The following is a 17,911-nucleotide window of genomic DNA, read 5'->3' on the forward strand; positions in this document are numbered from 1 at the left end:
CATCACCAAAAACAAACTACATACAAAAATTATTGAATAAGATAGAGACAACTCCACTAACAGAGCATCTCACAAAGAACAGCTGACATAGCCTGCAACCTGGGCAGGCACTGGACTGGTCTGGCAGAACTCAAGGAAAGAAAATTAGCAGGTAAGACTACAGTAAGTTTCATCTTCCTTACTGTCCCTGCCAGATTAGACCATTCAAATAGGATAGTGCAGAACCTGCTCTCAAAACAATTAGCCAAGAGTGGCATCCTCTGAGGTTTGGACATCCAGATGTAACACTTTATGAAAGAATGCAAGAGTGTCACAAGAATTACTCGATTGTGGAATGCTATTTTCTGCAGGACATGGCTGCATCAATGTATTCAGCCCTTTGTATCCCTCGTCTGTACTGTGGCTGAACAAACTGAACCACTTTGGTGTTGCCATTAGATCCTTAAAGGGCTTCTTCAACTTTTTCACAATCAGGGAAAAAGCTTTGCTCGAAAATTCCCACTCCCCCAATTCCAGGGTGTGACAACTCAAAATCTGTTCAAACATTTTTTCACACTTGCAATGCGTGTTGCCCACAGCACCCACAAGAGCTATTTTTCCTAAGCGATAAGCAGATTCACTTCCTTGGCTATCTTGAGAACTCCTTGTTCTGCTTTGGTAGTTTACATATGCCACCTGTTATTGCATTGTCCAACTGCTAAGGCCACTGCTAAGGCCTTGCACTAGGTAAATTAACTTTCATACGGCCTTTCTTATGCCCTTGTTTCCAAATGATTATGGACTAGCCAACCTCAAGAGGACTCCAAGTTCCTCCTTCCACCTGTTCCTGAAAATGGGTCCTCCAGCCAAAGAGGCTGGCATCAGTCGTTACCATGACTCATTCTGGGGTTTCCAGATTCTCCACCTTGAGCCAAGAGTAGACTTTCCCTTGTCTGTTAAAAGAGGAAGTTGTGAAGTATACACCTGAGATGGAGGTGACCACTGAGAAAGGAGAGATCTCTGTAGGGGAAAGCATGTGTGTTCTTGCTCACAATACCAAGTACAATGCTGCTACCACTGAGCCCAGAACTTGGAGATAATCCCATATCCTGGGTCTCTAATCCAACATATGGGTCGATACAGTAAACCGCTCGGGAGGCTCCCGACGCGCACCCAGGCCACTTTCCTGGGCGTGCGATTCAGGAAGCCAAGTGATGCAAATTAGGGTCCATGGTAAAAAGAAGGCACTAGGGACACTAGCACGTCCCTAGCGCCTCCTTATTGACAGAAGCGGCAGCTGTCAGCGAGTTTGACAGCTAACGCTTAATTTTACCGGCGTCGGTTGTCAAAACGGACGCCGGCAAAATTGAGTGTCCGTCTTCCAACCCGCAGGCAGATTTTTAATTTTGCTTTTATTAAGTCAGAGGGTGTACAGAAAAGCAGTTTTTTCTGCTTTTCTGTACACTTTACCTGTGCCAGCCGAAATTAACTTCTGCCTTTGGGCAGGCGTAGGCATTAATTTCTGAAAGTAAAACACGCGGCTTCGCTGCACATTTTACTTTTTGTATCGCGCAGAATAACTAATAGGCCCATCAACATGCTTTTTGCATGTTGCGGGCACTATTAGTTTCAGGGGGGGTTGGCTGTGCATTTTCCACACGCTATTACCCCTTACTGTATTTGTGGTAAAAATAGCGCGTGGAAAACGTGAGGCCAAACGGGGGCTAAAGGTGCGCTCGGCCGAGCACACCATACTGAATCGGCCCGATAATGCTGTACACCTGATCGTGACGCTTTAGAACTTTCTCTCTTGCCATATATACTCAATCTACTGTCGTTTTGAAGAGCCCCCCTGATATTAAAGATTTGGTGGGCTCTAGTTTACTTTTCGCAGAATTTACTCCAGCCTAGCTTCTGCAAGAGCTGTATTATTGTGGAATTGGAAATATGGTTCTTTTTCCATCTTTGCTTAGATTAACCAATCATTCAGATAAGGACAAGGAACTAAGGAGGAGGCTGGGAACTACAGGTCGCTTAGTCTGAACTCTATGCTGATCAAATTAATGGAATCGCTGATAAAACAGATAATAGTGCAGTTTCTGGAAACCAATGGATTCCATGATCTGAGGCAGCAAGTTTTACTAGACTATTCTAATCAATTTCTTTGATTGGGTGACCAGAGAGTTGAATCAAGGGAGAGAGCTAGACATAGTGTACTTGGATTTCAGTTAGGCCTTTAACACAGTTCCGCACAGGAGACTTATAAATAAACTGAGGCCCTTTGTATGGAACCTAGAATGACTGACTGGGTTAGAAACTGGCTGAGCGGGAGGCGACAAAGAATAGTGGTAAATGGTGTATACTTCGAGGTGGGGGCAGTTATTTGTGGTGTGCCTTGGGGATCAGTCCTGGGACCTGTTCTTTTCAACATTTTCATAAGCAACATAGCAGAAGAATTGTCAGAAAAGGTTTGTCTTTTTGCCAATGATACCAAAATCTGCAACAGGGTAGACAGTCATGAAGGTTTGGAAAATGTGAGGATGGATCTAGCGAAGCTCAAGGAGTGGTCCAGAGACAGGCAGTTAAGATTTAATGCTAAAAAATGCAGAGTAATGCATTTAGGGTGCAAAAACCTAAGGGAGAGGTACAGCATTGGAAGTGAAATTCTCCTAAGCACAAAGGAAGAATGGGATATCGGAGTGATTATATTAGGTTATCTTTAAGGTGGCCATAAGGATGGCTATGGTGACAGCAAAAGTCAGAAAGATGCTTGATTGCATAGGGAGAGGAATGATCAGCAGAAAAAAGGAGGTGATATTGCCCTTGTATGTCTCTCTGATGAGACCTCATTTGGAATACTGTGTTCAATTTGGAAATTGCACCTTCAAAAGGATATAAACCAGTTGGAATCTGTGCAGAGTTGACTACTAAAATGATCAGTGGTCTTTGTTCTAAAGCATATGGGGTTAGACAAAGATCTAAAAATGTATACCCTATAGGAAAGGTGAAATAGTGGGGGTATGATAAAGACATTTAAATATCTCAAAGGTTTCCACGCACAGGAAGGTAGCCTCTTTCAACAAAGGATGCTCTAGAACAAGGGGTCATAGGATGAGGGTGAAAGGGGGGTAGACTCAGATGTAATCTTAAGAAATATTTCTTTACAGAGAGTATAGTTGATGCATGGAAAGGCTTCCCTGTAGAGGTGGTTGAGACAAAAACTATATCTGAATTCAAGAAAGCATGGGATAAATACAGGGAATCTCTGAGGGAGTGATGAGAATTGTAAGAGCCACATAAATTGGACGGATGGACAGACTAGATGGGCCATTTAGTCTTTTTCTGCCATCATGTTTCTAGGATGCCTTCCAGGAACAAAGATATTACCATCACCATCACCTTCGAGAAAGTCCTGGGAGCCATGGCTAGCACCCAGAACTGGAAGTGGCTCTCTGGAACCATAAATCACAAAAGTTTATGATCTTTTCTCCTGGTGGTAATATTCAGATAACTTCTATAAGATTCAGAGAACTAAAAAATTCTCCCTGCCTCACCACCATCATTACAAACCTCAGAATTTCCATGCAAAAGCAAGGCACCCTCAGGCCCTACTGACATACTTCAGATCCAAAATCAACCTGAATGTATTCCTCCTTCTTGGGAACCAGGAATAGAACATCTTCCTTGACCTTGTTTCAACTCAGAGCCATAGCTAGCCTATGGCTGATATGGCTTTGTCCATAGGTGTTATCTATCAGGGGGCACTTACTCTTTCACAATTTGAAGAGCTGCTGCCTTTCTACCCAATAGAGATTTTGGGCAAGAAGAACTGCTGTACTTGCCCCTGATATCTCGCCTACCATCGTGGCTGTGCCTGAAAGGAGTGGGGTCCAAATTGGGAGAAAAAAAATCATCAATGCTACTGCCCAGGTCAAAGGAAGCTTTGTAGCCCTTCCCTCTGTCTGCAGTTAGAAGTAGAGTGACCATGGGGTCAAAAGAAGAAACATTGGTCTCCTTCCTTTGGCCTTCCACACCCCCTGACCCAGCAGTCAGAAGAAGCACGGCCTCCTAACGTGGTAGTCAAGAGGAATATAGCCTGAAAAGCTGAAAAAAAACCTAGTATCAGCCTTCTACTCCCTTCTCCCCCTGCCCTGACAGAAGAATTCTGGCCACAGAGCCACAAGAAGCAACATTGGCCTCCCATTTCCTTTTCCCACCTCAGCAGTCAGAAGGAACACAGTCTGCATAGCAGCAGGAAGTGTAGGTCTCTCTCCTGGCAGTAAAAGATATAGTTGTGATGGAGAAGGTACAGAGAAGGGCAACCAAAATGATAAAGGGGACGGAACAGCTCCCCTATGAGGAAAGGCTGAAGAGGTTAGGGCTGTTCAGCTTGGAGAAGAGACGGCTGAGGGGGGATATGATAGAGGTCTTTAAGATCATGAGAGGTCTTGAACGAGTAGATGTGAATCGGTTATTTACACTTTCGAATAATAGAAGGACTAGGGGGCATTCCATGAAGTTAGCAAGTAGCACATTTAAGACTAATCGGAGAAAATTCTTTTTCACTCAACGCACAATAAAGCTCTGGAATTTGTTGCCAGAGGATGTGGTTAGTGCAGTTAGTGTAGCTGGGTTCAAAAAAGGTTTGGATAAGTTCTTGGAGGAGAAGTCCATTAATGGCTATTTATCAAGTTTATTTAGGGAATAGCCACTGCTATTAATTGCATCAGTAGCATGGGATCTGCTTAGTGTTTGGGTAATTGCCAGATTCTTGTGGCCTGGTTTGGCCTCTGTTCGAAACAGGATGCTGGGCTTGATGGACCCTTGGTCTGACCCAGCATGGCAATTTCTTATGTTCTGAAGGAGGAACATGCCCTGTAGGACTGAAAGAAACAGCATTGGCCTTCAGCTCCCTCTCCTTTTCCCCAGAGTCATAAGCAGGAGTAGCTGGGACCGGAGACTAGAAGATACAGGAAGAATCAAGTAGCTGTCCAGGCTTGCAACTGCTGCCCCTTGTTCTTCTAGAGGAGGGCACAAGTAAAAGAGCATGAGGGACACAACATGTGTGTGCGACAAAGCATGAGAGAAAATATGTATAACTGAAGGGGAATTGGATTCAGACGACAAGCAACATGGGCCTTGATTTCTATGGACTGGGGTACTGATACACAGCCATAAGGAAAAAAGCACAGGACTGTACACCTGATCGTGACATCTGAACCAAAGCAAAGCATGTCAAGCAGCATTGTGTGAATTTTCAAGACTTCTCATCCAGTAAAAATGTTTCTAGCAGTAATTTTGTTATGGGTTTGAGAGTTGCTTGGTATTGATTGTAAGTTTTACTACCTTAATCATAACTGCACAGAGCAACAGTTACTACCCTTAAGAGAAACATGGGGGTAACCTCCACAGCACGGCAGATACTACCTTAAGAAGCTTGCTGGGCAGACTGAATGGACCATTTGATCTTTTTCTGCCATCAATACTATGTAACTATGATTGTTTTTCACCCTCTAAAATTTTCGTGGACCCCCACATGCTTCTCTTTCATTTTTACCTGCAGTAATATGCCATATATAGAAAAGTTATTAGTGTAATAAAGAAATAATTATATGCACCCTAGACTCATTCATAATATATAAAATAATGCTTACCGGTATAATACAGAATACATATAATTGCAAAGTACAGCAGTAAATTTGCAAGAATGTACTTATTCAATAACCTGTGGTGAAATACAGGCAGCCACAACGATGGATCTGGACTGACTGGTGGAGAGAGCAAGACAGACTTGCAGGAAATGGAGGGAGGGAGAAAGAGAGATAGACTGGTAAAAAAGGGACTGGTGGAGAGAGAGTTAGAGACTGGTGGAAATGGACAGGTAGAGAGGCCAGTGGAGGGAGGGAGAGAGACAGACTGGTAGAAATGTAGAGCAAGAGGAGAGAGACAAACTGGTGGAAATGGACTGGAGAAGAGAGAAAAAATTGGTGGAGAGAGAAAAAATGGTGGGGATGGACTGTGGAGAAAGAGCGAAAACTGGTAGGAATAGACTGATGGAGAGAACGAATAACTGGTGGGAATAGACTGTGGAAGGAGACAGAGACTGGTGGGAGATTGGTGGGGAAAGAGAGACTGGGTAGGGATGGACTGATGGAGGGAGACAGAGAAAGACTGGCAGGCATGGACTAGTGGAGAGAGAGAGACAGAGAGAGAAGGTGAGGATGAACTGGTGGAGGGAGGAAAAGTGTGACTGGCAGGGATAAACCTGTGGAGGGAAAGAGCGCAACTGGCAGGGCTGGACTCATGGAATGAGAGATGGGAACTGCTTGGGATGGACTGTGGAGCAAAGACAGAGAGTGAGAGGCTGGTGAGAAAAGGGGAAGGAGAAATGTTTGAGACAGGCCAATATCACTAAAAGGGAGTTGTGGAGATAGGTTTGGTGCACACAATTCCCCTCTCAACCCCCACCCCCAAAGCAAGTTTTTTTTTTTTTAAACTATTATGATTTTTAAAGAAAATCACCTGTCACAGGGAAACCACCCTGTTTGTTTGATCTTGGAGGGGTCCCACTGGCTCTTTCCACACCTGCCTCATACCAATTCCATATATGTAGAGAACGGACACCCCCATTCATAAAGCAAGAGGCATTGCTACAAACATTTTGCACCATTGTTGCAAGGTGTTGGGCATGCATGCAGTTGCCCCTCTAGACAAAAGAACCTTCCGAGTAACACAAAAATCCCTGGCCAGTTTCAGCCATCTAGTAACACACCACTAAAATTATTTAACAGCATCAATCAAAAATTCTTCTACATAGGAGTGGGACAAATCCCAATATAAAACTTGCACCTTACGTTCTACAGTACAATGTGTTCACAGAAACTCCCCCGACAAAGGGGGCAGGGCAGAACAAGGACATTTCCCCTAACCACTCACCATAAAAACATAATATTCAAATTCTGATGTCACCTCAGTATCAACAACACAAACTCCCTCCACTACCAGGAACATTGTAGAATACAAATCCTGCAAAAAATGTACTCAAGAGCCTATAGAAAACCTGCCATCCCATAACACACTAATTGCCAGACTTAAATAGTAAAAATCTTATCTATGAAAAGACAACACTCGAATATTACACCAGGTCCTAAAATATCAATACACCTCCTATTAGGAAACCATAACAAATTAGGCTGCTATAAATCCCTATTTAGAAACTACATGCTATACAAATGTGCAGACAAAAACTGAACTGGAAACTGCAAGAAACCAGACTCTGTATGCATTGCAACAATGGAAAAAGAGAAACATTGCCATTCCTCATAAAACATCAAATAATACAACCAAGAAATATAAAATATCAATAGTAGTAAAACCATTCTGATAACAATTGACACATACAACATTCAATAATTTAAACTTGTTTAAATTAAAATTTCCAATCAACAATAAAATATTTCAAAACATCGAACACATCAAGTAACAGCCAACAATAAAACTAATAAGGATTTAAAAATTCCCCACTCTCCATACCTTTTGATTTTCAGTCACTTTAAAATTGCCATCAATTAGTAGGTGTGGGGACATGGGTCAACAAACTTCCTCTTTTCATACATACCCATATGCACACGTTCATTCTCACTCACACACATTTCCTCTCTCTGTCACACATACATTATCTCTCTCTCATACACATGTTCACATACACGCTTCCTCTCTGTTACACACAGTCTCTCTCAAACACACCATGGACTCTCACGAAGATACACGTTCCCTCTCTCATACACACTGGCTGTCTCTCATTCATGCTCACATATACACTTCTCTCATACATTCATGCTCTCACACACACACAAACACATACGCTCCCCTCTCTCATACAGACATGGTGTCACGAACACACACACACACTCCCTTTTCATACACACATACTTACACACATTCCCTCTCTCATATACACTCATGCTTTCTCACACACAAGCTCCTTCTCTCATACACACGCACACACACATATTACATATATATATATATATGTATGTGTGTGTGTGTGTGTGTATATATATATATATACACATATACATACACAAATCTAACTCCCTGTGTTTTTTGGCGTAATATAGTGATCCCCCCTGCTACAGTGGCTGAGGTGCGATAATGAAAATGGGGTTTCAGATGTTATTACATGGGTCACCAAATGAAGAAAACCAAGAAGGGGAATTCTCCTTCCAACTAAGTCTCCCTTAAAATGGAAAAATGAGTCTAAAACCCACCTAACACATCTCTCAGGGGTAGAGGGGAAAGGTATAACTCAAATTACAAAAGCAAAATTTAAATGTAACCATATGAAAATTCATAGAGCGCTCAAGATACATTAAAACTGATTATTTTATTTTCAAGCAAGAAACTGATATTATCAACGTTTTAACTACCATGAATAATGTCTTAACAACAATCTGGATAACAGATGTTCATATAAATGTTAACTAATAAAAACTCTTTTCTTATTTTTTTTTATTTAGCTCCAGGAATTAACAAAACTAGTTCTGAATATAAACCAAGATAACTATCAGATAATTATCATTTAGCTCAAGGTTGTCACAAGAATTAAAGTTGTACCTATACAAGTATTACAAGTGCAGCTTTGGATTGCAATGGGACAGAAATAGAAAACCATACCAGCAATGCTTTCTTACAGCCCCAGGACTTGGGACAGTAAAATAAAATTCTTACCCCCTTATTTTCACATTTGAACCTCTGGTTACACGTAGAAGCTCCCTCTTTATAATTCACATAGTCTTACAAGCTCATACACCTCTCTCTCACTCAGGCTGCTCCCTCTTTTTGTCCTGGAATCTGTAGGGGGAGAGAGGTCCAGCGGCCTCCTCCTCACTCAGGCTGCCAGCAAGAAGGGGTGAGCCAGCAGCCCCATGGCCTCCTGCATTCCTTAGCTGCCAGCGGGATGGGGTGAGCCAGCAGACTAGCGACCTTCTGCAATCTTCAGCCACCGGCAAGATGGGGTATGCCGGCAGCCCTATTCAGTTGACGGTGGAATGAGGTTTACTGGCAGCCTGTGGGGTCTTTTTTGCAGCCACCACAGATCGGGATCTGTGGCAGCCTGTTGGGTCTCTTGTTTCCTGTCTCCTCCCACATTTTGCAGACCTTTTGTTATGGTCTGGCGGGCCCCTAGGGGTCTGCAGACCACAGGTTGGGAACCACTGTCTTAGAAGAACCATCAGACAGCCCTCACAGTTCAGAGGAAGCAATCCCTTTGTCCAGAAGCCCTCTGGTATCAAAGTCAGTAGTGAACTGTAGGAGGAGAGGGAACACTGTCGCTTCAAGAGGCCCTTTTTCCTTTTTTTTTTTCTTTTAAAGTTCAAAATCTGACTCCAGAGCACAGCTATGTTATTCTACCATTTACTGGAAGCAGAATACACTAGCAGGCTGAGGTGAGCATGGGATCCTATAAGGTGTTAACAGCAAATCAGTTGCTCTCTGCTTCCATCTGCTGGTAGGGGAGCATAATCCAATTTGTTTGGACTGGTCTGGCAGGGCAGATAATGAATTTGGATATTTTAAATGCATTTAACTCAAGGTACATAAAAAGAACTGAGCACTGGCACTATTCAAGTGACAATGAAACACATACTACATAATCTTTGGCAAAAAATAACTTACCTGACTTGTAGCTTCAAATCCAGACTGGACACTGATGTTGAAGCTCTCCTCGCTATCACCATCATCAGATTTGGAAAGGATATTATTAATGTGGTGAAAGACGTTGCTTTGATGCAGAAATTGGTGGTCAGATTGCTTAAACTTAAGACTCCAGCATCTAGATAGGAACAGAAATTCAGAAAAAAAGATTCCCACTGAATAATGTTTAGCAATTTCAAGGTGTCATATGAAGCTGAAAGAAGGGAAGCTCAAAGGAATGTAAGCAAAAATACTTTTTTATCGAAAAGGTGACACAAACCTGGAAGACTTACAGTGCAGGTTATAGAAGACAAAACAGTGGCAGAATTGAAGTACGCCTGAGACAGAGACAAAGGGACTTAATGGTAGGGGGGGAAAGACCACAGATCGAGTGGCAGCATGGTAGTGGGCAAAAATTCACATATCACACTGGGTGGACCAAGTGGTCCTTTTCTGACATCTTCTATATTTCCATTTACAAAAACTACAGTATCAATAGCTACTGGAACATTTCTTTTGTTTTACTATGTGAAAGAGTAGAATCATGCCAGATACATTGGTCAAGAAGAAAAAGGAAAATTAGTTCTTACCTGTTAATTTTCGTTCCTGTAGTACCACGGATCAGTCCAGATCGTGGGTTGAGCCTCCTTTCCAGCAGGTGGAGACAGACCAAAACTGAAAGGGTATCCTATATGAGGATAGAGCCTACCCTGCAGCCCTTCAGTATAACCATTGTCAAAGCAGAAAACAACAAAACCAGAATAGGATCAAGAAATAACCATAAAGCTCAATTGAGCAACTGTAGAACAATGTAAAAAACATGGTATGACGAACGACGGTATATAAAACTCAATAAATAAATAAATAAATAAATAACCGCTCTTGCATATACTTGGTACTTGAACAACCAAGGCTTCCGGTGTAATTGCTCAGTATTCTTGCAAAGAATGAAGTATCAAAATCTGCAGGAACAAACTTCGAGAGGACAGAAAAGAAAGACAAACAGGGAAGGGCATCTGGACTGATCCTTGGTACTACAGGAACGAAAATTAACAGGTAAGAACTAATTTTCCTTTCCCTGTATGTACCCGGATCAGTCCAGACCATGGGATGTACTAAAGCTTCCCTATCCCGGGTGGGACCGAGACAGTCCCGCTCGAAGCACTTGCCGCCCAAAAGAACCAAAGACCGGTGCTTGCACATCCAAACGATAGTGGCGAGCAAAGGTATGCAGGGACGTCCAGGTGGCGGCCCTGCAAATCTCTTGCGGAGAAACCGATTGACTCTCTGCCCATGAAGTAGCTTGAGAATGTAGCGAATGAGCCTTTAGGCCCTCCGGAACCACCCGACCTTGGCAAAGATAGGCCGAGGAAATGGCCTCCTTCAACCACTGCGCAATCGTGGTCTTAGAAGCCGGTTTGCCCCGATTGGAACCACTCCAGAGGACAAAAAGATGATCTGAGACCTGAAAGTCATTGGTGACCTGAAGATACCGGAGTAGGACTCGTTTGACATCCAGTTTACGAAGATCGCCTCCAGCGGTACCTGCAATCTCCTCTGGGGAGAACGCTGGAAGCTCTACTGACTAGTTGACATGGAAGGTGGAGACAACCTTCAGCAAGAAAGAAGGCACCATCTTGAGGGAAAAACCTGAAATCGGAGAAACGCAAAAAAGGCTCCTGACAGGACAATGCTTGGATCTCAGAAACTCGCTGAGCGAAGGAGATAGAAACAAGGAAAACTGCCTTGAGTGTGAGGTCTTTTACCGCAGCCCGATGGAGAGGTTCGAATGGGGAAGCACAGAGGGCCCGGAGGACCAGATTAAGACTCCACGAAGGGCAAGTAATGCGAGCGGGCGGACGCAGGTGTTTGACTCCCTTCAGGAACCAAACCACGTCCAGGTGGCCCGCTAGGGGATGACCCTCGACCCGTCCAAGGAGAGAGCAGAGAGCCGAAACTTGCACGCGCAAGGAACTGAAGGAAAGGTCCTTGGAGAGACCCTTCTGTAGAAAAGAAAGAACCAACGAGGCTGGGGCGGAACGTGCGGAGACATCTGACTCCTCACAAACAGTCTTAAGGACCTTCCAGATGCGCACATAAGCTAGAGAAGTCAACTGCTTCTGGGCACGCAGCAAGGTGGAGATAGCCTCCTCCTTATAGCCCTTTCACCTCAGGCGTCGCCGTTCAAAAGCCAGGCCGCTAGAAAAAAAGCGATCGGCCTGGTCAAAAAATATGGGCCCCTGCCGTAGAAGACTAAGAAGATGGCCTAGCCGAAGAGGTCCGTCCGTCACCAGGTTGACGAGATCCGCGAACCATGGTCTGCGAGGCCATTCGGGTGCTACCAGAACCACGGGCCCTCGGTGGAGTTCTATTCTTCTGAGAACTTTTCCCACCAGGGGCCATGGGGGGGGGGGGGGGGGGGGAACACGTACACAAGGACGTCCGTGGGCCAAAGAAGAGCCAGAGCATCCACGCCCTCCGAGTCGTGCTCCCTCCAGCGGCTGAAGAACTGATTGGCCTTGGCATTGCGCAAGGTCGCCATGAGGTCCAGGTGGGGGGACCCCACCTGTCGACAATCAGATCCATGGCTTCTTCCGAGAGTTCCCACTCTCCCGGATCGAGCGATTGGCAACTGAGAAAATCGGCCTGAACATTCTCCTTGCCCGCGATGGCAATCCAGGTGTCGTTCCGCCCAGGCAAAGAGCCGCCTGGCTTCTAGGGCCACCAGGCGACTGCGGGTGCCCCCCTGATGGGTGATGTAAGCCACGGTGGTGGAGTTGTCAGACAGCACCCTCACCGCTTTGCCGCGTATCAGGGGCAGAAACTCCTGCAGAGTCAGACGCACCGCCCGAGCCTCCAACCGTCTGATGTGCCAGCGGGTCTGAACCGGCGACCAAATCCCCTGGGTGGACTGGGACAGGCAGACCGCACCCCAGCCCGAGAGACTGGCGTCCGTGGTTACTATCATCCACTGTGCAGCTTGAAGGGGCATTCCCCGGAGAAGATGAGGAAGCAAAAGCCACCACTACAAGGCTGCGACGGTAGAGTCCAAAAGCGGGAGGACTATGTGAAACTGTTCCGACACCGGCTGCCAACGGGATAGCAAAGCTTTCTGTAACGGTCGCATATGAGCAAAAGCCCAGGGAACTAGGTCGATGGTGGAGGCCATGGACCCTAGGACCTGCATGTAGTCCAAGGCCGTTGGAAGAGGCAGTGAGAGAAGATTCCAAATCTGGGCGATCAACTTGAGGGCCTGCGCACGAGGCAAGAAGACCTTGCCCACTCGAGTGTCGAAGTGGGCTCCCAGGAACTCCAACTCCTGGGAGGGCTGAAGCTTGCTCTTGGAAAAATTCACTATCCAATCGAGAGACGCAAAGAGAGCTAATACCCGATCCACCGCCTGTCTGCAAAGCGCCTCCGATTTGGCCCTTACAAGCCAGTCGTCCAGATAGGGGTGGACTAGGATTCCTTCCCGGCGAAAGGCCGCCGCCACCACCACCATCACCATAACCTTGGTGAAGGTGCGGTCACGAGGCCGAAAGGCAGTGCCCAGAACTGGAAATCCCAGTTGAGGATGTGGAAGCGAAGATACTTCTGGTAATCGCGGTGAAGCGTAAGATGAAAGTACGCCTCTGTCAAATTGAGGGAGGCAAGGAACTCTCAAGGGCTGACCGCTCGCAAGGTTTCCATGCGAAAATGTGGGATCTTGAGGGCCCGGTTGACCCTCTTGAAGTCTAAAATTGGCTGAAAAGCCCCGTTCTTCTTGGGGACCACGAAGTAAATAGAATACTGGCCTGCGCCGAGCTCCGCTTTCGGAACTGGGACAACTGCGCCCAGACTCAATAGTCTACGAGGGTTTGCTCTACCGCTTCCCGCTTGAGATGACCGCATGGGGAGAATATAAAGAGATCCGGTAGGTCGCGAACAAGTTTGAAAGCGTAACCTTCTTGGACAATGTCGAAGACCGACTGGTCCGATGTAATTTTGACCCATTCCTTGAAGAACAGGGAGAGGAGACCGCCCAGAAAAGGGACCGAGAATGGGTCAACTGAACTTCATTGTGTGGCAGGCTTGGGGGTGGAGCGCTGGGACTGGCCCTCGCGAAAGGAGCGACGCCCGCGAAAGGGCTGAGACCAAGATTGAGACTGAGAAGAATAACCCCTAGAGGAGCCACCTCGTCCGCGGGGTGTATACCTCTGCCCCCGGAAGCGAGGTCGGGAGAGTGCAAAGGAACGCGATTGTTTCGGACGGTCCTCCGGAAGCTTATGAACCTTATTTTCCCCCAAGGAATCAATAAGCTTCTCAAGGTCCTCTCCAAAGAGCAACTTACCTTTGAAAGGCAATGTGCCCAGCCGTGCCTTGGAGGACAGGTCGGCCAACCAATTGCGGAGTCATCTAGCGGATACCACCGAGACCATAGCCTTCGCCTGGATGCGGAGGAGGTCGTAGAGCGCATCAGCCCCATATGCGATGACGGCTTCCAGACATTCAGCCTGCTCCGCCTCTGCAGACGGGAGGTCCTGGGTGCCGAGTAATTGTTGAACCCACCTGAGACCTGTCCGCTGCATGAGACTGATGCAGATAGTCGCTCGGACTCCCAGAGCCAGGACTTCAAAGTTACGTTTTAGATGGGCCTCAAGCTTACGATCTTGTCCGTCCTTCAGAGCCGTCGAGCCCACCACGGGAATAGTGGTGTGCTTGGTGACCGCAGAGACCGAGGAGTCCACAGTGGGAATTTACAACATATCTAAGCATTCCTCCGGGAGGGGGTAGAGCTTATCCATAGCCCACCCTACCCGGAGTCCCGCTTCGGGAGCCTCCCATTCGCGCAAGAGCAACTTGTGTATAGCAAATGTTGCTTACCTGTAACAGGTGTTCTCACAGGACAGCAGGATGTTAGTCCTCACATATGGGTGACATCATCAGGATGGAGCCCAATCACGGAAAACTTCTATCAAAGTTTCTAGAACTTTGACTGGCCCCTACTGGGCATGCCCAGCATGGCACTAACCCTGCAGCCAGCAGGGGTCCCCCTTCAGTCTTATTTGATAGCTACAGGCAGTGCTGAAAAAATAAAACAAAACGTTACGAACCCAACACCGTGGGGCGGTGGGCGGGTTTCGTGAGGACTAACATCCTGCTGTCCTGTGAGAACAACTGTTACAGGTAAGCATCATTTGCTTTCTCACAAGACAAGCAGGATGGTAGTCCTCACATATGGGTGAGTACCGAGCTGAGGATGTCCGAACATGCACCAAATGTACCCAATGGCGTGCAACACGCACAACAACTGGGGTGGAATTTGGTAGAGGGCATCCTGAACCCCACCGGGCAGATGGAAGGGTGTAGGTACATCACATTGGAAATAAGTTACGCAGGCTAGACTGGCCGAAGATGGAATCTTGTCTTCCGGCTTTGTCCACGCAATAGTGGGCTGCGAAAGTATGGAGAGAACTCCAGGTGGCAGCCCTGCAAATGTCAGGAAGCGGCACTGATCGTAGGTGTGCTACTGAAGTCGCCATGGCCCTCACAGAGTGTGCTTTAACACGGTCTTGAAAAGGAATGCCTGCTTGCTGATAGCAAAAAGATGTGCAGTCCGCCAACCAGGAGGAGAGAGTCTGCTTACCCACAGGTTGCCCAAATTTGTTGGGATGGAAAGAGACGAACAACTTAGTGCTCTTCCTGTGGGCATCTGAGGTCTAGGTAGAACGCTAGAGCCTGTTTACAGTCAAGGGTATGCAGAGCCTGTTCTCCTGGATTGGAATGGGGCCTGGGAAAGAAGTTAGGTAGTATGATGGATTGATTAATGTGAAACTCCGAAACTACCTTAGGTAAAAACTTAGGGTGAGTGCGGAGTACTGTCCGGTTCTGCAGGAGTTTAATGTAAGGCGCATAGGTAACTAGGGCCTGTAACTCACTAACCCTGCGAGCTGAAGTGATAGCCAAAAGGAAAATCACTTTCCATGTGAGATATTTTAGGTCACAGGAGTGAAGAGGCTTGAATGGTGGTTTCATGAGCCGACCGAGAACCAGATTAAGGTCCCAAGAAGGGGCCGGAGGACGTAAAGGTGGCTTGATATGGAGCAAGCCCTTCAAAAAGCGTGTTACGAGAGGTTGTACCGCTATAGGAACATCCCTGACACCTTTATGGAAGGCAGCTACTGCACTGACATGCATTCTGATGGAAGAGGTCTTTAGACCTGATTCTGACAAATGCCAAAGATAACCCAAAAACCTTGGGATTGGGCAGGAAAAGGGATCAAGGGACTGTGAGGTGCACCATGATGTGTACCTTTTCCATTTATAGGAATAAGATTTTCTTGTGGAAGGCTTCCGTGAAGCAATCAGGACACGAGAAACCGAATCTGAAAGGTTAAGTGGTTGAAGGATTAACCTTTCAACATCCATGCCGTCAGAGACAAGGCCTGAAGATTGGGATGGCGTAGGCATCCGTTGTTTCGAGTGATCAGATGCGGGTCCGTTCCCAAGGGAATGTGCCTGTGGATGGAGAGATCCTGAAGTATGGGAAACCACACTTGGCGTGGCCAGTGAGGTGCTATCAGGATCATGGTTCCCTTGTCCTGATGTAGCTTCACGAGAGTCTTCGAGAGAAGAGGAAGTGGAGGGAATGCATAGAGCAGACCGATTGCTCACGAGAGGGAGAATGCATCTCTGGGTGGAGAGCGCTCGCTCCGAATGAGGGAGCAGAAATTGTCGACTTTGTGGTTCTGAGGGGACGCAAAGAGGTCTGCCTGGGGGTATCCCCATTGTCGGAAGATTGAGGTCGCTACCGAGGGGTTGAGAGACCACTCGTTTAGTTGGAAGACGCGACTCAGTTTGTCTGCCAAGACATTGTCCACTCCCGGCAAGTAGGTGGCCCTGAGGTACATCGAGTGGGAGAGAGCTTCCGCCCAAATCTGCGCAGCTTCCTGACACAGAAGGAAGGAGCCTGTGCCTCCCTGCTTGTTGATGTACCACATGGCCACCTGGTTGTCCGTCTGAATCAGGATGACGTGATTTGATAGGCGTTCCTGAAAAGCCCTGAGAGCATATCGCATTGCTCGAAGTTCTAGGAAGTTTATTTGATGTTTGGCTTCCCCTGGAGACCAAGACCCTTGTGTCTGTAGATTGTCCATGTGGGCTTCCCACCCGAGGTTGGAAGCATCGGTGGTGAGAATGAGTTGAGGATCTGGCACTTCAAAGGCCAGTCCCCTGGAGGAGATTGTTCTGATCTTTCCACCAGGCGAGAGACAGACTGAGTCTGTGATGTGGACAATGGTCGACAGAGACTGAACAGCTTGAATCCATTGTGACCTCAGAGTCCAATGCATGAGTCTCATGGCCAAGCGGGCCATTGGTGTGACATGGACTGAGGACGCCATGAGTCCCAGAAGGACGAGGAATTGGCAAGCCGTTGCTGTATGTTGAGACTGCAACTGGTGAGCGAGAGACACGAGTGTTAGCGCTCGTTGTTGAGGTAGAAAGGCTTTTGCCTGCAAGGTGTCCAAGTCTGCACCAATGAACGACAAGGTTTGAGATGGGATTAAATAGGATTTTCCGTAATTGACGAGAAATCCTAGCGAAATTAGAGTGTGTAGGGTGAAATCGAGGGACGACAGAGTGGCTTGCTGGGTTGGAGCCCTGATTAACCAGTCGTCCAGATAGGGGTAGACGTGAACACCTTGTTTCCTGGGGAAAGCTGAGACAACCACCAGGCATTTGGTGAAGACTCGTGGTGCAGACGCTAGGCCGAACGGAAGCACTCGGTATTGATAGTGCTTGGGGCCTACTAAAAACCTGAGGTATTTGCGATGAGTAGGAGTTATGCAATGTGTGTGTATGCGTCCTGGAGGTCCAGAGAGCAGAGCCAGTCTCCTCTTTGTAGAAGCAACCCCAAGGTTACCATCTTGAACTTTTCCCGCAGGAGGTTCTTGTTGAGAGCACGTAGGTCCAGAATTGGATGAATTCCCTCAGATTTTCTGGGGATCAGAAAGTACCGGGAATAGAACCCTAGGCCTTGCTGCGAGAGTGGGACCGGTTCTATTGCTTTTAACTGGAGAAGGAGGGAAACCTCCTGATCCAGAAGGATAGAGTGGTCGGATGTCTCCCACGTCCACAGAGGTGGTGAGTCCGGTGGCAGAGCGAGAAAGTTCAGGTGGTAACCCTGAGCAATTATTGCTAGCACCCATTGGTCGGCTGTGATTGATTGCCACATGCTGTGAAAGTGGCATAATCGACC

At 46.8% G+C, this 17,911-nt stretch overlaps 1 protein-coding gene across 1 annotated transcript in view; it reads right to left on the reverse strand.

Annotated features, from left to right (window-relative positions):
- Positions 1 to 17,911, reverse strand: part of MYCBP2 (MYC binding protein 2) — a 1,075,853-nt gene that overhangs the window by 176,409 nt on the left and 881,533 nt on the right. Inside the window, 1 exon segment of the mRNA XM_029603038.1 lies at positions 9,655 to 9,811. Within this exon segment, the coding sequence (XP_029458898.1) occupies positions 9,655 to 9,811 (157 nt within the window).

Source organism: Rhinatrema bivittatum, chromosome 5 (genome assembly GCF_901001135.1).
Source record: "Rhinatrema bivittatum chromosome 5, aRhiBiv1.1, whole genome shotgun sequence".
Taxonomy (NCBI): Eukaryota; Metazoa; Chordata; class Amphibia; order Gymnophiona; family Rhinatrematidae; genus Rhinatrema; species Rhinatrema bivittatum.